Consider the following 18,806-nt stretch of genomic DNA (forward strand, 5'->3'; position numbering starts at 1 on the left):
GCATTGAAAATGGAGCAGTGTTTAGGTTGCGACGGGGTCTTCCATCACAGCTGGCTGTTCAGTGGGTGGTTGCGTGGTGGCCGGTGCTGCAGAGGTACTTGAGCACAGCTGGAGGCTTTGTTCTGGGCAGCATTGGAGAAGCCACCCATGGTCCACACCAATGACCAAGCCCAGGCAGCGGCTGCCAGCCTCGTGTTGCTCATCCTATATCTCTATTTAGGCAATTGCACTTTCTACCTGGTCTCTGAAGGTGGTAATTTACAGTTTTATTGTTTGTATTCAAATTCTTTCATACCTGGCTTCCTGCATATTTGTGCAAGGAGGTTCATGCAGCTCTTTGTACCTGTGCTGCACATTTCCACATCTCAATTTATTTACTATTAATTTATTATTAATTTATTTATTTCATCTTCCACCTTTAGCTTTTACTTTGTCTACATACACGCCTCCTCTTAGCTAGCTATGCATCTCTTGGGTCTCTTTGCATTGTAGGACATGCAGTTTGAAGTCTTCATGCATCAGTGGAAAAAAATCTGTGTTTTAGTGCCATTCTGACAGCGAACTGGAGGTGCTGTCCTGTGCAGCTGGACCATTTCAAAGGACAGAATGTTTTCCAGGGGATTATCACACAAGTTCCTCTTTTAACATGGATAACTGAGAAACTGCTGGACCTTCAAGTTTTGGCCTTAGGGTTGCACATACATGAACTTCTCCATTGGACTTAATGTAACATCCCAGATTCCCTTTGAGCCCTTCACTCACCTGTTTCCAAAATCCACTGAAGTTTGAGTTAGTTTTTGGGTAGCTCCTGCTCCTTCTTACATCTGCTGGGAATGCAGGTGAACTACAGGCACTGCAGAGTATCAAGGGATTTTTGCTGTGCCTCTGAATTTACAGCCTTCTTGGGGACATTTATCTCCTTTTACATCTTTCCGAGGGCATGCATTAACCTGAAGCAAAATGAGACAATTTTTCCAGATGGATGCTGACACACAAAGCTTTGCATGTACTTGGAGGGAGACAACACAAGCTCTGTGGCCCATGGGGAGCCATGCCACAGGCAAAGAGAGGGGCCAGTGATACCCTTTCTGCAAGGTCCCCCTTACAGAGCAAGAGGCCTTTGGGCTGTCAGTGTAGGCATCTTGGGCTTGCGCATGGATGAGGATGGGCAATGGGCAGCGTGGTGCCCTGAGGGGACAGAGGTGGGCGGGGGCAGCTGGAGACCAGTGAGAGGTGATGGATGTTGTCCTAACAACATCATGGGCCTTGGCAGAACTACTTCTCCAAATTGATGCGGTTTTGGGAAACTCTCCATCAACATCTGAGGGTACTTTAACAGGGGGGTCAGTGGTTTTCCTCCGTTCCTGTGCTGCGTGCTTTGGGCAATGAAGGTTTCGTTGGTCTTGTTCATCTGCTCCCCTTCCCAGCAGGGCGTGCCTGAGAGCCATTGAGGCTAGAGATGGGTGGGTTCACAATATTTGGCTTTCTTCAGGAGACTTGCAATGGCAGGATGATCTACCTCGGCATCCTGCTTGCTCCTGCTCCACACGCAGCACCAAGCCATTTTGCACCAGGGTCAGTGAAATCCTGGTTAATTTAGAGCAACAGCTGTGGTGGCAGAAGACAGTTTCTTTGTCACAGTTAAAACTCTGGACTTGACTGCAGGTTTGGGAACCAGTTGAGATTTTTTCTGAGATTGTCATCTTCCTTCTGTCACGTTGCTTGCCCACATGTAAGGAAGCTGTTCCAGATACCTGTCTGTACCAAAGGCAGCTGCGTTAGGACACATCTTCTAGGAAGACATCAGCTGTCACTGGCTCTGCATTGCCAGGACAGTGTTTGTAGGGCTCCGTTTGGCTGTTGCAATTTGCACTTGGCTTTGCAGGTACCAGCAGCCATTAGAGGGTCTATGTTGTGTATCTGTTGTTCTGCAATTCACTCTTTGTCTTGGGGGTTTAAGGTGCTACAGAACCAGCTCAGAGCCAGGTGGTGTCCTCAGTACCTTCTTTTTTTTTCCAGATTTTGCTGTCTTGCTCCATACTGGTATTGCGTTTTCCTTGCCTGCCTCTCAAAGTGCAGTGCTGTGGTGGTGCAGCATTGGGGACAAGCACAGAGCAGTGCCCGCCCTCTGTGTATCTTGCCAGGTGCCCAAAACGGGTTGCAAAATGGGCTGGGTAGCTGCATCCCCCTGCAGCCACAGGCTCGGTTGTGCCCAGGAAGAAACAGGGCTTTAGCAGCAAAGGAGCAGGGTGGTTTGCTCCTGTTTACTTCAGGCAACAGCCCTGGTAGGAGAAGGGGAAGTGGAAACAGATGAGACCTTTGAGGAGGAGAAGGAGGGAGATAAGCTGGCTGAGGATGAGGGAAAAGCTGAGCCTCAGTTGCTGTGTTTGTGAACACAGGAGGAAGTTACTGGCCCTGGAGGGTGGTCTGGATGAGAGACCGGTGATCCAGTCCCCCACCCGATTGCTGCTGGTCTGGGACGAGTTGCAGAGGGAAAGGTGCATGGTCGGACCAAGGGTCTCCAAATGGGCCAGGCTCCCAGTGGTTTGGATCCTGGCACTTGGGTGGAAATAGCAAAGATCCTAGAAGTTCTGGGATACCAGAGGGAGAGGCAGCTGTGCCCACAGCAGGTCTAGCACTGCGTAACAAGTAATGCACCTCCTCTCCAAAAATAATGATCACGATGCTCCTTGGAGCAGAAACTGCTCTCTTGTTTTTCCCATATCTAGGTAGAAATGTTCTCCTTAAGACTAGGTTTAACCACAGAGAAAGTGCACCTTTGATATACATACACTATAGCACTATGGGGACACCTTGATTTTACTGATTGTGGAGAAATTACCTTTTTCTTCCACGTAGAAAGCAAGCACAAGCTGTGCATCATGCACCCCAGGTTCTGGCTTCCCTGCAGCCCCAGGGGCAGCCTCAGAAGGAGCTGTCCTCCCTGGGAAGCAAAGTCTTGGGGAGGGTCTGCACCTCCACATAGTGCAGGGTTTTACCTTCTTCCTGGGCAGAAATCCTTATGCCAGTTTTCACAATGAACCAGCCTGGAGCTACAGCAAATGAACTTGTTTTTTTCCTCCCTTGTAGTGATGCTTCTCAGTCATTTTTAGGTAAAGCATCCTGATCTCAATCCAACCTAATGTTAATAAAGAGGCTGAAAAGAGATGATATAGTTTGTAAATTCAGAGGCTTGGTGCACATTTTCACCCCATCATTCTTCCAAAATCATATTCTCCCAAGCACATGCAATCCAGCCTGGGATCTTGGTGCTTTCCAAGTACCTCTGAGGGCATCTCACACCCCAGGGCAAGGATGAGGCTCGGGCTGCTGCTGCTTGATGGTATTTTACTGAAAACACCTTAACTTGTGTTCTTCTCATTACACAATAACCAGATAAATATGGGTAAATCCTAATTCAGGATCCTGTAGGTTAAAAAATGGGTCATCAACCTGCCCTTGGGCTTTCCTACCTACATGAAATGCCTGATGGTCTCCTCACAGCCTGCCCGAGCGCATCAGTTCAGCCACGAGCCTGAGCAGTACCATCATCAACAACCGGCTCCAGGAGCTGGTGAAGCTCTTTAAAGAGAGGACTGAGAAGGCAAAGGAGAAGCTGACTGACCCAAATGTCACCTCGGATGATGAGAGCCCTGTGGCATGTGAGTTTGAGTGGCACTGGGAACATTTAACTGGTGAGTCCCCACACACACTGTGTTCTCAGGGAGACAGCTACTTTATTATCAGTTTAAGGGCCTTAAAAACAAATTGCTGTAAGAGGATTTTCTGCCCTTTAAAATAACGGTATGTCCTCTCCCAGCCCCCGCCAAGCCAGCACTTGCAGCATCACTGGTGCCGCCCCCAGGAGGGGAGCCAGAGGGGAACAAGCCGGCGGGGGATGAGCACTACTGCGAGATGCTGTGCTGCACATTCAAGTACCAGCCTTGGCTGGACCGCCTGAAGAACTACGGGTTCCCCAGCAGCATCGACCCGCTCACCAGTGAGTGATGGAGCCGTGGCCACACGCCTAGGCTGGGGGCAAGCTGGTGGGGCTGGGGGAGAGGGGGGGAGGAGGGGAGGAGGTGTAAAAGATGAGACCTTGTAGAGAAGGATGGACTAAGGAAGTAGCAACTCAGCTTATACCTGTCTACTAAAAACCAGAGTTTTAAATTCCCCTAAGATGCACAGGCTTTCCTAAACACTTCCTGATAGCTCTGGGTGTCAGGAGCATGACCAGACAGCGAATGGGCAGATGCTTTCTCCTGTTTCAGGCTTTTTAGTGGACAAACGCTGTCCCTGTGGTGTGGACACCCCAAATAAAAACAATTGCAAAAGAAAAAGCCACTGTCTGGTGGACACCCTACAGGAACCCAGCTCCTTCCTTAGTCTTTGCTATTTCACAGCTGTTTTGAAGCCCCTAGGCTCGGGCAGCCAGCATTCGGCTCAGCACAGCCCCAAGAGGAAAAAAACAAAGCAGGGAGGTCGGTATTGTGGGAGTAAAGCAAAAGCAAACCTTGGATAACCAGCAAAGTTAGCAGAGGCTTTCTGATAAAAAGCAAGGTGCTCTGCCAATGGTGGTATTCACTTTGCATCTAGAGCCCAGCTCATTTGTAATTAAATGCTGTCGATAAGCGACCTGCATGTTTCCTCCCTGCACTCAGGGCAGGGGATGAAAAACCCTTTGCATAGCAGATTCACATGGACAAGGGACATGTGTCCAGCTAATTGTGGTGCGGTTCCCTGTGTGCAGACCTGATGTATGTGCTGTGGCTGTTCTTCGTTGTCGTGGCCTGGAACTGGAACTGCTGGTTGATCCCTGTCCGCTGGGCTTTCCCCTACCAGACACCGGCAAACATCCACTGCTGGCTGCTTGTGGACTACCTCTGTGACCTCGTCTATCTGCTGGACATCGTCGTCTTTCAGACCCGAATGCAGTTTGTCCAGGGAGGAGACATAATAGTGAGTGGCAGCATCCATTTCAACCTCCCATCACCCCTTGTGGCATGGATGGTGCTGGTCACTGATCTCTGAATCAAGCTCTCCAAGCTCTCCCACCATGGCTGTGGCCACCAGGGCTGAGCCCACTCTTGGAGGACTGCAGGCATTTCTCCTGCCATGTAGTGGATAAGCTGGCAGTGTTTTTGTCTGCCAAACAGACTGTTTTTCCCCTAAAGTCCGCACCAGCCTATCTATAAAGTGTGTGGTCCATGGCGTGTGATTCCTGGGTAGGGATGCTCAGAGGGTGCTGCTCTACAGGGCAGTCCTGCCAGCAGTGCAGTGAGATGCACGCCGACCAGCCCCTGCACAACCATATGCTGCTAACCGTGATCAGACAGCATAATAAACTCTGGGTTTAATTTTCAGGAGCACAGCTAGGCAGAACGCATTAGCAATATGACAAAAGCAATTGCAGTCTGGATGCTAGATCACATGCCTGAGACAAGTGAAAGCCCTTGATTTGGTTTCCATATCCAATTAAATAAGCTGTGAAAAACAAAATCTTGAAGGTGCAGCCTTCCTGTTGCCCATGCAAATGCTCAGACAAGGAGATTTCTCCTGTAAACAGAATTTTGCAGTGCTGGCACTGCGATGTGCTTTCTCTGGGCTGCAAAACGAGCACAGGAAGTCCTGAGATAGGGTGCGAAGGTGGCATGCAGCCAGGTCGTCTTCTGCTCCTCTTGCTCTACTCCCCTTCCTGGGCATGAAGGGAGCATCTTCCCTATTGCAGTGCAGAAGAGGAAAGCCAGGCAGGACCCTGTTGGCCATGACTTTCCTTTCTGCAAGCAATGATCAATCTTTCTCTCTCTCTCACCCTCCTATTCCCAATCAGACCGATAAAAAGGCCATGAGAGAGAACTACCTGCGATCACAACGCTTTAAGGTTTGATGTAATTTTATTTATTAATTTAAATCTTTAATCTGAACTGTGGCTTGCAGCTTCACCTCACCACGCCTGCAGATCCCCACAGAGGTTTCTCTCTTTGTGTGGATTTCAGATGGATGTGGTGTGCCTCCTGCCCCTGGATTTCTTCTACTTCAAAGTCGGTGTCAACCCACTCCTACGCTTTCCTCGCTGTCTGAAGGTGAGTTGGAACTTGTAAAATCAGGCAGAACACCAGTTGCAGTGGATGTGGAGGAGTCCCACGCTGGCTGGGGTAAGCTATGGCTTGCTAGACTCATCAATGGTGACAAGAGGGTTGTAAAATGGACGGGAAGTCTCATCCTGAAGGCTTTGCGGTGCTGTTGGTCAAACATTTCATTTCAATCCTAAAACACCCTCACATTTGAATAGAAGGGCACTTACAGATGGAGCCAAATCTGTCCATGGTGGTTCATGCTGCAGAAGGGCTGCAGGAGGAAAACGGAGGGGGAGTGGGGTTTTATAGGGATGTAACTCTCCTGGTGGTGGCCACGGGAAGCTGGAGCACGCTGCTTTCCTTCTCCTCCCAGTACATGGCCTTCTTTGAGTTCAACAACCGGCTGGAGGCTATCCTGAGCAAGGCGTACATCTACAGGTGAGAGGGAGGGAGGGAGTGCAGAGTTGCTGTTTGCTGCTGGGGAAGAAGTTTCACTTCGGTGTGCACCCGTTCTGGGTTTCTGATTTATTTTCCCACTGTCCCTGGACCGACTGACATGGGCATTGGCTGATGCAGGTGGGACATGAGGGTCCTGGAGCTTGCATGGGTGGGATCACCTCCTTCTGATCCAGTAGGGACAGGCATGCTGGTGGTGAAGAGGAGCCACCATTGTATAAGCTGCTTTATTTTCTGGCACTTCTGGAGCTGCAGGGCTGTGGGAGGGAGCAGCAAGGCCACATGTTTGGGTGCTCTGTGGTTCCTGCATTGGCAGCAACTGCATGGTCAGCACTCAGCTCATCGCTTCAAATCTCCTTGTGATGCTGAGGGGGATCTGATGTGTTTCTCCCAGCAGATGCCATGTCATCTCCCCTCCTGCTCTCTCCTTTTTTTTTCAGAGTGATTCGGACCACTGCCTATTTACTGTACAGCTTGCATGTGAACTCCTGCCTCTATTACTGGGCATCAGCCTATGAAGGACTGGGCTCTACCACCTGGGTCTACGATGGGGAAGGAAACAGGTACAAGCCAGGGCTTGGGTCCTCATGCAGCACAGCTTGCTGTGATGAGCTGGAGCAAGAATGGAAGTATTAGGATGCATCCGGGTTCATAAATACCCCTGAAGTAAAGGGTTGGGGGGAAGATGGGGAGCCAGGGAGAATGACAGGGACAGGAGAGATGCGTTGTGCAGTAACGTACAGTGCTGCAAGATGAAGAGGCTGCAGGTAGAAGGCAATGGCAGGTTGAAGAGGCTGAAAACCTGGGAACCCGGTGCCGGAAAGCAAGGGAATGCTCCCTGGCCAAGAAGGATGGCAGTGTGAGCCCTGTTTCTGTTCATCGTGACCTACTGCCAGGTTGGGATGGAGGCCTGAAGCTATGTCCTAGGTGCCACGTGTCAGGCTCCTTGGGCTGACCCAGTGCCATCATTCCCAGGGTGCAAGACAGGGACAGTGGCCACTCCATCCCTTTGCTGTGGCATTTCCAAGATACATGTGTTAAATGTCCATTGCATTGTCAGTGATGGATGCCACAGGGAGAGTACTTGGCTCATGAGCTGAACGCTGCCTTGTAGCGAATGCCCACACCCATGTGCTGTACAACATGGGCAAAATAAAACACTGAGTAATGTTTAACTAATTTAGCACTATGCAGTAAACGAGAGTTTCCTGCAAAAACACACGGGCAAGTGCATTAAAAACTTACTGTGAGGTGTGGGTGTAGATGGGGACAAGTGACTGTCATCCATACAGCCTTAGTGTGGGTGTCGCCTTCCCTTTGAGCTCTTGGCTTTCCGTGTTAGTGTTGCTGCTATAGAGGTGTTTTGTGTGATATACATATGGGTATCTCTAGGTGTAATTATAACATCCAAGGGAGTGCCCACGACTAGTGAATCAAGAATTCACTTGACATCTCCTGAGTCCCATGCCAACAATTTGTTCACAAACTCTTTTTTTTTCCCCTGACTATTTCTAAAAGTGTAAAAGTTGCTAAAAATACATTGGTGGTTTATTTAGTGGAGCTGTAAGAAGCAGAAAACGGGAGCAGCCAGAGCAGCTGAGCCTCCCACATGGAGGTTTCTGGAGGGTTTCTATATGCCCCTGCTCCTGTAGCATCTCCAGAAGCACCTGCAGGTGTGGTGGGGAGTCTGCATCCCCCTAATTTTCCATTCATCACCCATAATTAGTCTCAGCAGTCTCTGGCTTGCCATGGCCAGAGGATGTGAGCCTGGTACTGAGGGGTGAAACAGGCCTTTCACACCAGGAGCATGTCCAAAGCTGCCTCCTCTCTTCCACCCAGCTACATCCGCTGCTACTACTGGGCAGTCAAAACCCTCATCACCATCGGGGGCCTGCCGGACCCCAAGACGCTGTTTGAGATCATCTTCCAGCTGCTGAACTACTTCACAGGCGTCTTTGCTTTCTCTGTCATGATAGGGCAGGTGAGCAGGACTGGCGGGGGTTCCCAGCCTCTGGTGGGGAAGGTTTCGGTGGGGTTGGTCCACAGGTTTGCATCTCCAGGCTTGTTTTCCCCATGTGAGGACCTGCTGAGCATCGGTGGAAGACAAAAGGGATCTGGCAGATGTTGTTAGGACTCTGCATATGTGCTCCAACCTGTTTAAACTGCGTGATGGATGACAGGAATTAAAACATCTCTTCCACCTCTTCCTCCCATTCAGATGAGAGATGTGGTCGGCGCTGCTACCGCAGGGCAAACTTACTATCGAAGCTGCATGGACAGTACCATTAAATATATGAACTTCTACAAAATCCCCAAAACTGTTCAGAACCGGGTGAAAACGTGGTATGAGTACACATGGCATTCTCAAGGCATGCTAGGTGAGATCCAACCACTCCAAGTGTCAATACTTGCACTGCATGTGTTTCACTGTATTTGCTTGGCAGATCTGAAATGTTACTGTCAAACAACACTGCAGTTTTGGGATTGGGGGTGGCTTATTCTACCCTTCGATATAGGGGCTTGTTTGCCCACGTATAGGATGCATAGGCTGCCACTGGATCACAGCATCTTGGTGACCTGGCATCACTCATAGCACACTGACTCCAGGATCCCACCTCCCGGTCCCTGGGGAGAGGGCAGTGACTGGCAACCACTGGCCAGAGCGTGTCCAACAGCACACCCACTGGGTCACCCTACCAGTAAATCGTCAGGCAGGACTTCTGCACCCACTCTCCTGGCCAACAAAGATGCTGGCTTGGGCTCACCAATCTGTCTCTGAGAGATGTCAGGGCAAAGAAAATGCGAAGGGCAGCTCTCCATCACCTGTTGGTTTTAGAACTGCAAGTTGCTGGGTGGGCAGAGACTGGAGGGGGCCTTTCTGGGTGAGCTGGCTCCTGCCCTCTGCCACCAGAACATGGGCTGCATTCCCAGTGCCACTGCCACAAGGATGCGCTCTCGGATCGAGTGCTGGAAACAGCCAGTTTTCTACTTTGTCTCGCAGATGAGTCAGAGCTGCTGGTGCAGCTGCCGGACAAGATGAGGCTGGACATCGCCATTGACGTGAACTACAATATCGTGAGCAAAGTGGCCCTCTTCCAGGTACCCTCTGCAGCGCGGGTCCTGGTCGGCGAAGCCTGCCATGCTGGCACAGACTAACACTGCTGTTGGCTCTCTTTCGGCTCAGGGCTGTGACAGGCAGATGATCTTCGACATGCTGAAGCGGCTCAGATCGGTGGTCTACCTGCCTAATGACTATGTGTGTAAGAAGGTAATGAGATGCTCTTCCATCCCTGGTTTCGTGGCTGGGCTGTGCAGGGCACTAGGAGCAACGCAGAGTGGGAAAAGCCAGGCCTGGCCCATCACCGTGGCACCGAGCTGCTTCACAGGGTGGGAATTCAAAGCAGAAACATCCTCAGCTGCAGCTGGTCTTGTGCAAAGTCTGACCTCTTCTGCTGCAGCCGTGAACAGCAGAAGAGCTGGGAAGAGCCTGCTGAGCTGGAGGGGACTTTGAGATGCTTAGATGAGGATGCTCCGGAGTGAAGCACCATCAGGACAAAGCATTTTGAGAGCTTGGAGAGGGCAGTATGGCCATGGGGGTTTCCAGCAAGATGCAGATTAGGGCACCCATAAGGTCTCCCTGTTTCTGGGTACCCCACACAGCACCTATCTTCATTGCAGGGAGAAATTGGCCGCGAGATGTACATTATCCAGGCAGGACAAGTGCAGGTGCTGGGGGGACCCAACGGCAAAACCGTACTGGTGACTCTGAAAGCCGGATCAGTGTTTGGAGAAATAAGGTGAGTGAAGCATTGCCAGGGAGCCGGGGAAATACAGCTTGCGGGCTATGGGTGGGGAGATCAGCAACACCCAAATTATTCTTTGTGATTGAGAGCTACGAACACTGCAGCATCTGCTACACAAATTACGGCTTTTTTTTCTTGGAGCTTTCCCACTATCTTTGTCATCGTACTGTTTTCTGCCTGGTGAGTTAGTGATGGTAGGCAGAGGGATATGGAGGGGTGGGAAAATGAATAAGAAAAGATATTTTACTAAAACAGGCCCCCAGCCATTAATCTGCCCATTTCATGGTCACGTAAAGTCCTGTACCAATTTGTAACACAGTGGTAGAGCTTGCCTCCCTGCAGCCCAGCAGACACTAGACTGGTGTAAAACACAATATTTAAAGCTTCAAACAGGCAAATATTTTTTTATATAGTACTCCATGCCAATGTTTCGCATCGTTCTTTAAAAATTCAGCTTGGGAAATTTCATTGGGGGTGAAAATTAAACACTGAGTCCTCTGAAAGAGAGAGATGGAGACATGAAAAGGGACATTTAAGTTGTGCTGAGCCTGTGAATAACAGCATTGACATCTCGCCGTGTCTCTCTCAGCTTGCTGGCAGCAGGAGGGGGGAATCGCCGGACAGCAAACGTCGTAGCTCACGGCTTCGCTAACCTTTTCATTTTGGATAAGAAGGATTTGAACGAGATTTTGGTTCATTATCCGGAGTCTCAGAAGCTGCTGCGTAAGAAGGCCAAGTGCGTGTGGGGCTGCTGCTTTCTAGCCTGTGGGGTTTTAAAAAAAGGAGAGTATAGATTTCAGAATCACAGGGGAGGTTTCTCTCTGTGCAAAGCCCTGGGAAAGCTCTGGCGTTAGGCAGACAAGCTGGGCTGGAGCTGCAGCACTTCGGCAGAGGGCACCCGTCCCTCACTGTGGGTTGGGGAGGCTGGAAGTGCACAGAGCCAGGCCAGCCCTGCTGCAAAGCTTCACCACTAAACGTGGGTGCAGCTCAGGAACAAAAGTGGCCGAAGAGCATTTGTTTAAAAAAATATTAAAATATCCACCTTAGTTTTTAGCATTACTTAAATTTGTTATTGTGTCCTACCTAATGCGTAAAAAAATCCTTGTCCTTTTAAAGTCTGATTTTTCTGCATTATAAAATCCAGCTAATATGTCACTGGGCTGAAATGATCTCTCCCTTTCCTTGCTGTAGGAAAATGCTGAAAAACAACAATAAACCTAAAGATGAGAAAGGAGCGCCTGGAGACCCACTGATCATCCCCCCGAGAGCTGACACCCCGAAGCTCTTCCAGGCTGCCCTGGCCGTCACAGGGAGGATGGGGGGTAAAGGGCAGCTGACACAGCTCCGGTGGAGGCTGAAGGAGCTGAAGGCGATGCAGGCGGCGCAGGTCAGCATTGAGAGGATGGCAATTTGGCTTTGCTTCACTAGGTGCCAAGTGGCTCTCCGACACCGGCTCCAGAGATTGTCATTAAGGTGCCTTAAAGGAGTGAGCTCAGGTCATCAGAGTCTGACATAGCATGGGCAGATGGGAAGGTGTGGTCCAGCATCTTACACATGGCCTTGGGAGAATGTCATTGTCCCACAGGGGTTTGTTTTGCAACCAAAAGGGAAATACCTTGACTTTTTGCCCAGCTATGCTAAATCTGAGTCTGATTTCTAGCTGGGCTCTAGGCACAGAAAAACATCTCTTTCGTGATGCAGAGACAGAGCCACTCATAATTAATCGAAGTGCTGGCAGGACGGAGGGTGATGCCGACATCCAGCATCCACAGGCCAGTCAATATTTGCAAAGCTTTCACAGCACGGCTGGGGCAGAGGCCCCAGCAGCAGGCACGCCACCCTGCCAACTCTGCGTGAGCTGCAGTGAAATCACCCTTGCTTTTTTGTCATGAGCAACTGCAAAAGAAAATAGCCCTGCTTTTCTTTCTTTATTTTTTTTCTTCCAAGTGTCTCTGCTAAACTCGTAAAAAAAAGGTCGTATCTCCATGCAGACTTTGTTTTTCCTCTTCCCAGCATGGAGTTATGCAGACTATCACATCTGGACGTGTAAAGGGAGGTGAAAAAGCAGCTGATAGGGAGCGTACCCTTGAGGCTGGGTAAATATCCAAGGACACATTGAGCATAACTGCATTTCTGCAGTCCTTCACAAAAGCACACCAGGCCTCACACAATGTGGTGTTTAACACTAATTAATGACCAGTTAAAGGCAGCAGTGAACAGCGGCACCACACACTCCATATGGTAGTGGCAACAAGACCCATCCTTAGGAGCTAACCCCATTCATGGGGTTAGCAGGACCCCATTAGAAGGTCGTTTGTCTCCGTGGCACATCCACAGATGTGGTTTCTGAGGCTCCTCTCTAAAGGAGGCTTTAGGACAGGGCAGTCTGCAGCCCTTCCCTCACAACAACACTTCTGCCAAGCTTTTGCCAAGATAAACCTCTCCAGATACTTCAGGAGCAAAACAAGAGCTAGTGCAGGAGGTATGAGAACACTTCGTTGCACTCATCTCTACTCATTTCTCTCAGGATGTGCAGGATATAACCCAGCTGCCCTTCACACAGGGGTTGTCTTTGGCAGCAACCGACATCCCGATGATGAGATCCAGTGTGGTGAAACTCTATGAAACACCCGACTGCCTTGCACAGTGCAGACACCATGGTTGGGGACAGTGGGCAAGGGTCTGCTAAGGTTGATTTCTGTCTTTTTTTTATGGATCTCAGGGTTCCAGCTTCAGCCCGACCCCACCGAAATCACCAGTGCACCAGAGATCGCCTGTCACCTCCCACAAAGCATGCACCCACCTGGGAGAAGAAATATTCTCAAAATCTTCTGATAGTTTAGTCACCATTCGTGTGATTTCTACCGCACAAAAGGATGAAGAAATCCTTGCTGCTGAGATTTCAGAGAAAGAAGAAGAAGAAAAAGAAAAGAAATGAGAAACAAGCAGGTCCTGGGACAGAAGTAGGAGTCAGGCAAATGCTCTGAGGTAGAAGTTTTTTGTCATTAACAATTTCCATGCAGTAGCTGTAGGCTTTGCTAAGTGCTGCAGGTAGGATCTGCCTTTCTTTACTGCCTAGACCTTCACCCATTGTTGATAAAAACCTCTGCCATATGACCTAGAACCACACAAGGCTTACATGCTCTGGAGATCTATTTTTATTGAGCATCTTTACGAATAGGGCCACAAAAATGATCAGAAGACTGGAGCACCTCTCCTGTGAGGACAGGCTAAGAGAGTTGGGGCTGTTCAGCCTGGAGAAGAGAAGGCTCCGAGGAGACCTTACAGCAGCCTTCCAGTACCTAAAGGGAGCCTATAAGAAAGATGGGTACAATCTTTCTAGCATGGTCTGTTGTGACAGAAGGACTAATGTTTTTAAACTAAAAGAGGGTAGATTTAGACTGGATATAAGGAATAAATTTTTTACAATGAGGCTGGTGAAACACTGACACAGGCTGCCCAGAGAGGTGGTAGAAGCCCCATCCCTGGAAACCTTCAAGGTCAGATTGGACGGGGCTCTGAGCAACCTGATCTAGTTGTCTCTGCTCACTGCAGGGGGGTTGGACTAGGTGGCCTTTAAAAGTCCCTTCCAACACAAACCATTCTGTGACACTATGATTCTGTGAATATCCCCACTAAATCTCAGGCCAGCCCTCTTGCTTCAAAATCCAGACTTATGGACAGGAGGGGTCCCTGAAGAAATTGCTTTTTATGGCCCTGGATGGTTAATGAGTGTTCAGATAAGCGTGAAGTTATTCGCCTCTAACAGCTGAGTCACCACTTGTGCAGAAACAAGGGAAAAAAACCAACAAGGTTTCTCAGCAGCAGCTGGAGAGTGATTCATCCAAAAAGGATGTGGATTATGCTCACAAGCCAAGCACAGACCAAATCACACTGTCACGAGAAGGCCGAGGTCCATCCTGGTGTGTATAGATTGCATGATGCCTGTGGGTCCCTGCATGGTGCCAAGACCACCTTGAGTTTGCCTCTGGGAAGAGGAGCTCCTGCCAGCTGTCCACCCCAGGAAGGTGGTGGGCTCTCCGTCACTGGTGACTGTTATGAAGAGATGTGATGAGCGTCTTTCAGGGATGGAGAAGCACAATCCTGGATGAGGAGATGTTCCTGGAGATCCCTTCCAGCCCTGGGCTTCCATGGGTGCACCAACCTGCCACTGCCCGGAGGGATTAATCAAATGCAGGAAAGGAGAAGCCGTGTTGGTTTCCAGCTGGGACAGGAAAGAGAAGTGCAGTAACTGCTCTCCTCTCCCAGCCAGCATTTCAGAGTCATGCCAGAGCCCATAGCATGCAAACAAGCATGCACAAGGTTGTCCCCTGAGCTCATTGCTGGACCTCAGTGACCTGCCACGTTTCCAGCAGCCAGTTTCCATCCCCTTTCAGTCCCTTGGTTGGCTTTTGGCCACATTTCCCATGAGGAAGCCACTCTGCTCTTGCACATCGCTGCAACGGGGTGCTTGTGAAGGTGCTCTCCCAGCCATGTTTGGATTGGCACTGGATGGGAAGGCAAATGCCTGGTTAGCAGCCAGCATGACCAGCTGATGGCTTGAGGTGTCCGATCTTCCTCCAGCACCACCAGTTCCTTGTCTTCCTCAAACCTAGTAACAACTGGAGCGAGCTACTGGTGAGCTGAGAGGTGGTGAGAAGCGGTAGGTGAGACATTGCCGAGTGAAACGATGCAGATCCTCCTCAAGGTTTGGCTGGCCAGATCTCCGCAGCACCACTGGCTCTGTCGAGAGGAGCTGGTTTCCATCCTCCAGAGGAAAAGCTGGTGCAGGTTTTTGCCCCAGGGAGCAGGCCTGGTGCCACAGCCAAGGGACTTTTCAGGTGTTCAGCAAATACTGTGAGGTGAGCAGTGCTGCAGGTTTCACAGGTCTGGCCATGAGACAGCTGGGCTGTTCATGAAGGGTGTCAGCACTGGTGTCGCCCCCATACGTGGGTGATCCCTCTTCCCATCAGAAGCCTGGGGCTGATCTTCACCTCCTACAGGGTCTTCTTATTTTGTTGCCTTTTTTTTTTTTTTACCTCTCTTGCAAAATAGATGGGTTTCTGTGGCGGAAAAAGCCAGAATATGTGTTAGTGTTAATTAACGATGGCTTGCTCTCTTTTAAACAGGTTTAATGAGTTCCAATATACCACAGGAGTGTCTGAAGCCACCAATGCCCTTAATGTTTCAGGGGAAATCCTGGACTCACCCAAAGCTCCCTAAATATTTCTCGTCCTCAGTCATTTGCAAGAGGTTTTCCAGCTGGGCAGAAGGTTTCCCTAGGGAGTGCGAAGTATTTTTTTCTCTATATAAATATTTATATAATCCAACCAGGAAATCTGCAAAAGTCAAACTGGGGTTCTGATTTGCTGCTACGGTTTGATATGGTTTAGAAAGAGCGTTAAATAAATAGTGGGCTGTAATGGCTTTCATAATTCACTTTATCTACAATAAACACCACCGTCCATTTGCTGTGGATTTATTTCAAATTTCTGGTTGTTTTCCAACTTTTTGCTCATTGTTGCACCAACAGAGCCAGGAAGGTCCCCATGTGCAGTTCACATATTTTTCCAATAAAGTTTTTAGAGTCTCAGAGGTCATGTAATGCTAGTAGTAGAATTGCAATATTTTTTTAATCACCAGAAGGAGGGAAAAATACTTTCTTAAGTGGCAAATACTTGAGTGAAGGTCTTAGTTTTCAACACGCAGCATTAGATGATGATGGATACGTAACTGGTAATTCTGGAACCACGGGGAGATTTAAAATTATCCTCCTCTGCGATCTGTTTACAGCTTTAGTTCTTCAGAGAGATTATTCTCCAGGTAATAATTAAGGTCAAGGTAGGGCTGGGCTTACAGGCTGAGTTGGAGAGTTGAGCTCAGATCTATCTGCTGTGCGGGATTATTTATAAATGACAGGTAGGCTAAGGAGGTGGGCAATGTTTAGTGCCTCTTATTTTGGGGGTTGCCATAAATTTGCTTTCTGCTGAATTTTGTAATTCCATTCCTTTACTGGTTTTGCTGTATTTGCAATGGGTTTCCTTTGCATTCCTTCCTATTAAACAGCTTGCAGCATGCGCTTATCATGGGTCTGTTCTTTCCACTGCCCTTGCAATGTTCCTGATGGATTTGGTAATGCTCCATGTACCTTTACTGCATTTCTTATTAGCTTTTGCTCATTCCATTTTGATGTCCTTAAGTGTTGGATCGATACGATATCCTTTAATAATATTAATGCAGTATTTGGTGGATCTTGCCATGCAATTGCTTATTGCCAGTCCAGCACCCTGGAATTCTGCACTGCAGACTTCCTCCTGACTTATATTTCTGATTAACAGATTTCTCAGAGGTCCATAGTCATAGAAACCAGGTTTTCTTGCAGCAATATTTTTGCTGTTGCTGCTTTGAGTGAAATAAGTGGGACAGATAACTGCTGAAGGAACACGCAGAGCTTGCTGTTGTTGGATCTGTATTAATGTGCTAGGTTTTACCTCACTATCACAAGTAGCATCTTTACTGGAAGCTTTATATATATATATATATACACATATACACACACTTCTATATATAGATAGGTACTATTTAATATTTATATGTACTTTTTATGCTGGAGGTGTATTCATATTCCTTGTGGCCTGTGCTTGGCCATCTTTCAGAAAAGCGATACAGATTTAATGATCTGTATGAAGTTAGAGAAGACAAATGTCTCCAATAAAAAAAAGAAACAACTTATAGAAGGAATAATATATCCCACCATAGGCATCTGACTGTGGAGGAAGTTGTTTTCCTCTGGACAGAAACAGGGCATGTAGCTTCTCTGTATTTATAGTCAGAGCAATCTTTTAAAAAGATTAAGTGCAATTGCAGGTTAATCACTGATAAGGTTATAACGAAAGTAAAAACAAATAAGCAGGTTTGGGGATTAGACTCAGGCCAAGAAAGAAATTGTGGGATAAGTGGAAAGCCCAGTTAAATGGTGCTTAATTAGAAAGCTTGAAATAAAATTAAACACTTTAACCTTGAAGCCTGGAGACCTTAACCAGCAGGATATGCTCCTAACTTTGGGAATGGTCTGTAAACCACTTTTTCTACCTATACATATTTTTTCCACTGTGTAGATCTGCTTTGAGTCATGGTTGTAATCAAATCTCCCTGAATCCCCTTTACCTTTCTCTAAAATGGAGTTAATGCAAGTCTGGTTTTCTCTCTGCCCCTAGCACACAGCTCCTTTTAAATGTAGTAATGGTCCCACTGGAGTTAACACCCTGAAAAAAAAGCCAGATCACCATTTGGGAAGGACTCACACAGAAGTATGCAAGCTGATGGGTGCCCATGCCAGGGTTTATTGGCAGCAGCTTGGGCTGAATGACATTTTTCCTTTTCTCATTCTTTCCTCATTTACCCACTCTTATTTTGGGACAAAATTTTCCAACTTTGGTGCATGCCCTAGGGTGAATGTCTTGGGGAGATCTGAGCAATATCCAGTGAGCTGGGTTTGAGTCATCCGAAGAAGTAAAGCCTAGATACCTATGTTATTTCGTGCCTTTTTTTTTTTTTCTGCTTTTAGAAGTCACTAGATGCATGAGAAGAGTTGGAAGTCAAACAGTTAAAGTCCAAAAACTCTTTTCTTGGATAAATTGGAAGGAATTTTGGGGGAAATGTAAACAACTGGAGAATAAACCAGGTTGTGGGGATGCTATGAGGCAGCCAGGGGACATCCCTGCCAGCTCTAGCTGTGACATCCAGGGTATGGCATGGCCCAATGTACTTCACCGATTTTGCAGATGCTTGCTCTGTAAACTCGAGCTCACCAGGATGGCCACTGCTCCCTTTCCAGCTTTAACAGTTCGGACGTGGTGGGCTGGATCTGCCTCCATGCAGCAGGACAATTGCTGCACCCGTGTGAGCATCCTTTTGCTGTCTGGAACCTCCCATATGTCCCAGCCCATGGGTCTCCCCATGGATAGTCCGAATTTGCCCCACGGTGAGCATCATGTGGGCCATGCTGTGCCGCTCTGTCTTAGCAATAACCAGAGGAGTGAAGACCAGACAGACTAGTTACTCATTCTAGATAAGAGGCTCTTTTGTGCTGCAGAAATACCAACATCACGTGAAAAAAAAAAATCTCTGCTGCCGTGGTTACTAGAGGCTGTCACAGTCGCTGGCAAGACGGGACTTGTAGCATTGACAGGGCTTCTGGTCTCCCCTTTGTGAGGGGAAGCTCCAGCCATAAAACCTATGCTATGCCCCAAAAAGGAAGGGAGGTGTCTGCGAGGGCTGCCAAACCCTCCCCAGGGTGAGCTGGCCATGTCTGGCGTTCGGCTGCTCAGAGCTCGTTGTGTGCAGTGTCTCTGCCCTGTTGCTGGGCATTCAGCTCTGTGCTTTATAAATTCCTCACTAATAACCTGAAATACTATTTTAAAAAGTGAGAAAATGGTGCGGCGGCCTGGGCAGGTAGAGATTGGCTCTG

General features: G+C 48.5%; 1 protein-coding gene across 1 annotated transcript in view; it reads left to right on the forward strand.

Moving 5' to 3' along the window:
- CNGB1 (cyclic nucleotide gated channel subunit beta 1) overlaps positions 1-13,274 on the forward strand; it is a 39,575-nt gene extending 26,301 nt beyond the window's left edge. Inside the window, exons 23-38 of the mRNA XM_086468803.1 lie at positions 2,400-2,498; positions 3,505-3,662; positions 3,821-4,000; positions 4,751-4,959; positions 5,831-5,881; positions 5,997-6,083; positions 6,451-6,515; positions 6,974-7,096; positions 8,373-8,514; positions 8,752-8,911; positions 9,535-9,632; positions 9,718-9,801; positions 10,212-10,330; positions 10,926-11,072; positions 11,528-11,723; positions 13,059-13,274. Of these exons, the coding sequence (XP_086324929.1) occupies positions 2,400-2,498; positions 3,505-3,662; positions 3,821-4,000; positions 4,751-4,959; positions 5,831-5,881; positions 5,997-6,083; positions 6,451-6,515; positions 6,974-7,096; positions 8,373-8,514; positions 8,752-8,911; positions 9,535-9,632; positions 9,718-9,801; positions 10,212-10,330; positions 10,926-11,072; positions 11,528-11,723; positions 13,059-13,274 (2,134 nt within the window). The remainder of the gene's footprint in view (positions 1-2,399; positions 2,499-3,504; positions 3,663-3,820; positions 4,001-4,750; positions 4,960-5,830; positions 5,882-5,996; positions 6,084-6,450; positions 6,516-6,973; positions 7,097-8,372; positions 8,515-8,751; positions 8,912-9,534; positions 9,633-9,717; positions 9,802-10,211; positions 10,331-10,925; positions 11,073-11,527; positions 11,724-13,058) is intronic.
- The last annotated feature ends 5,532 nt before the right edge of the window (positions 13,275-18,806 follow it).

This window comes from Leptosomus discolor, chromosome 8 (assembly GCF_034619465.1).
Source record: "Leptosomus discolor isolate bLepDis1 chromosome 8, bLepDis1.hap2, whole genome shotgun sequence".
Lineage (NCBI taxonomy): Eukaryota > Metazoa > Chordata > Aves > Leptosomiformes > Leptosomidae > Leptosomus > Leptosomus discolor.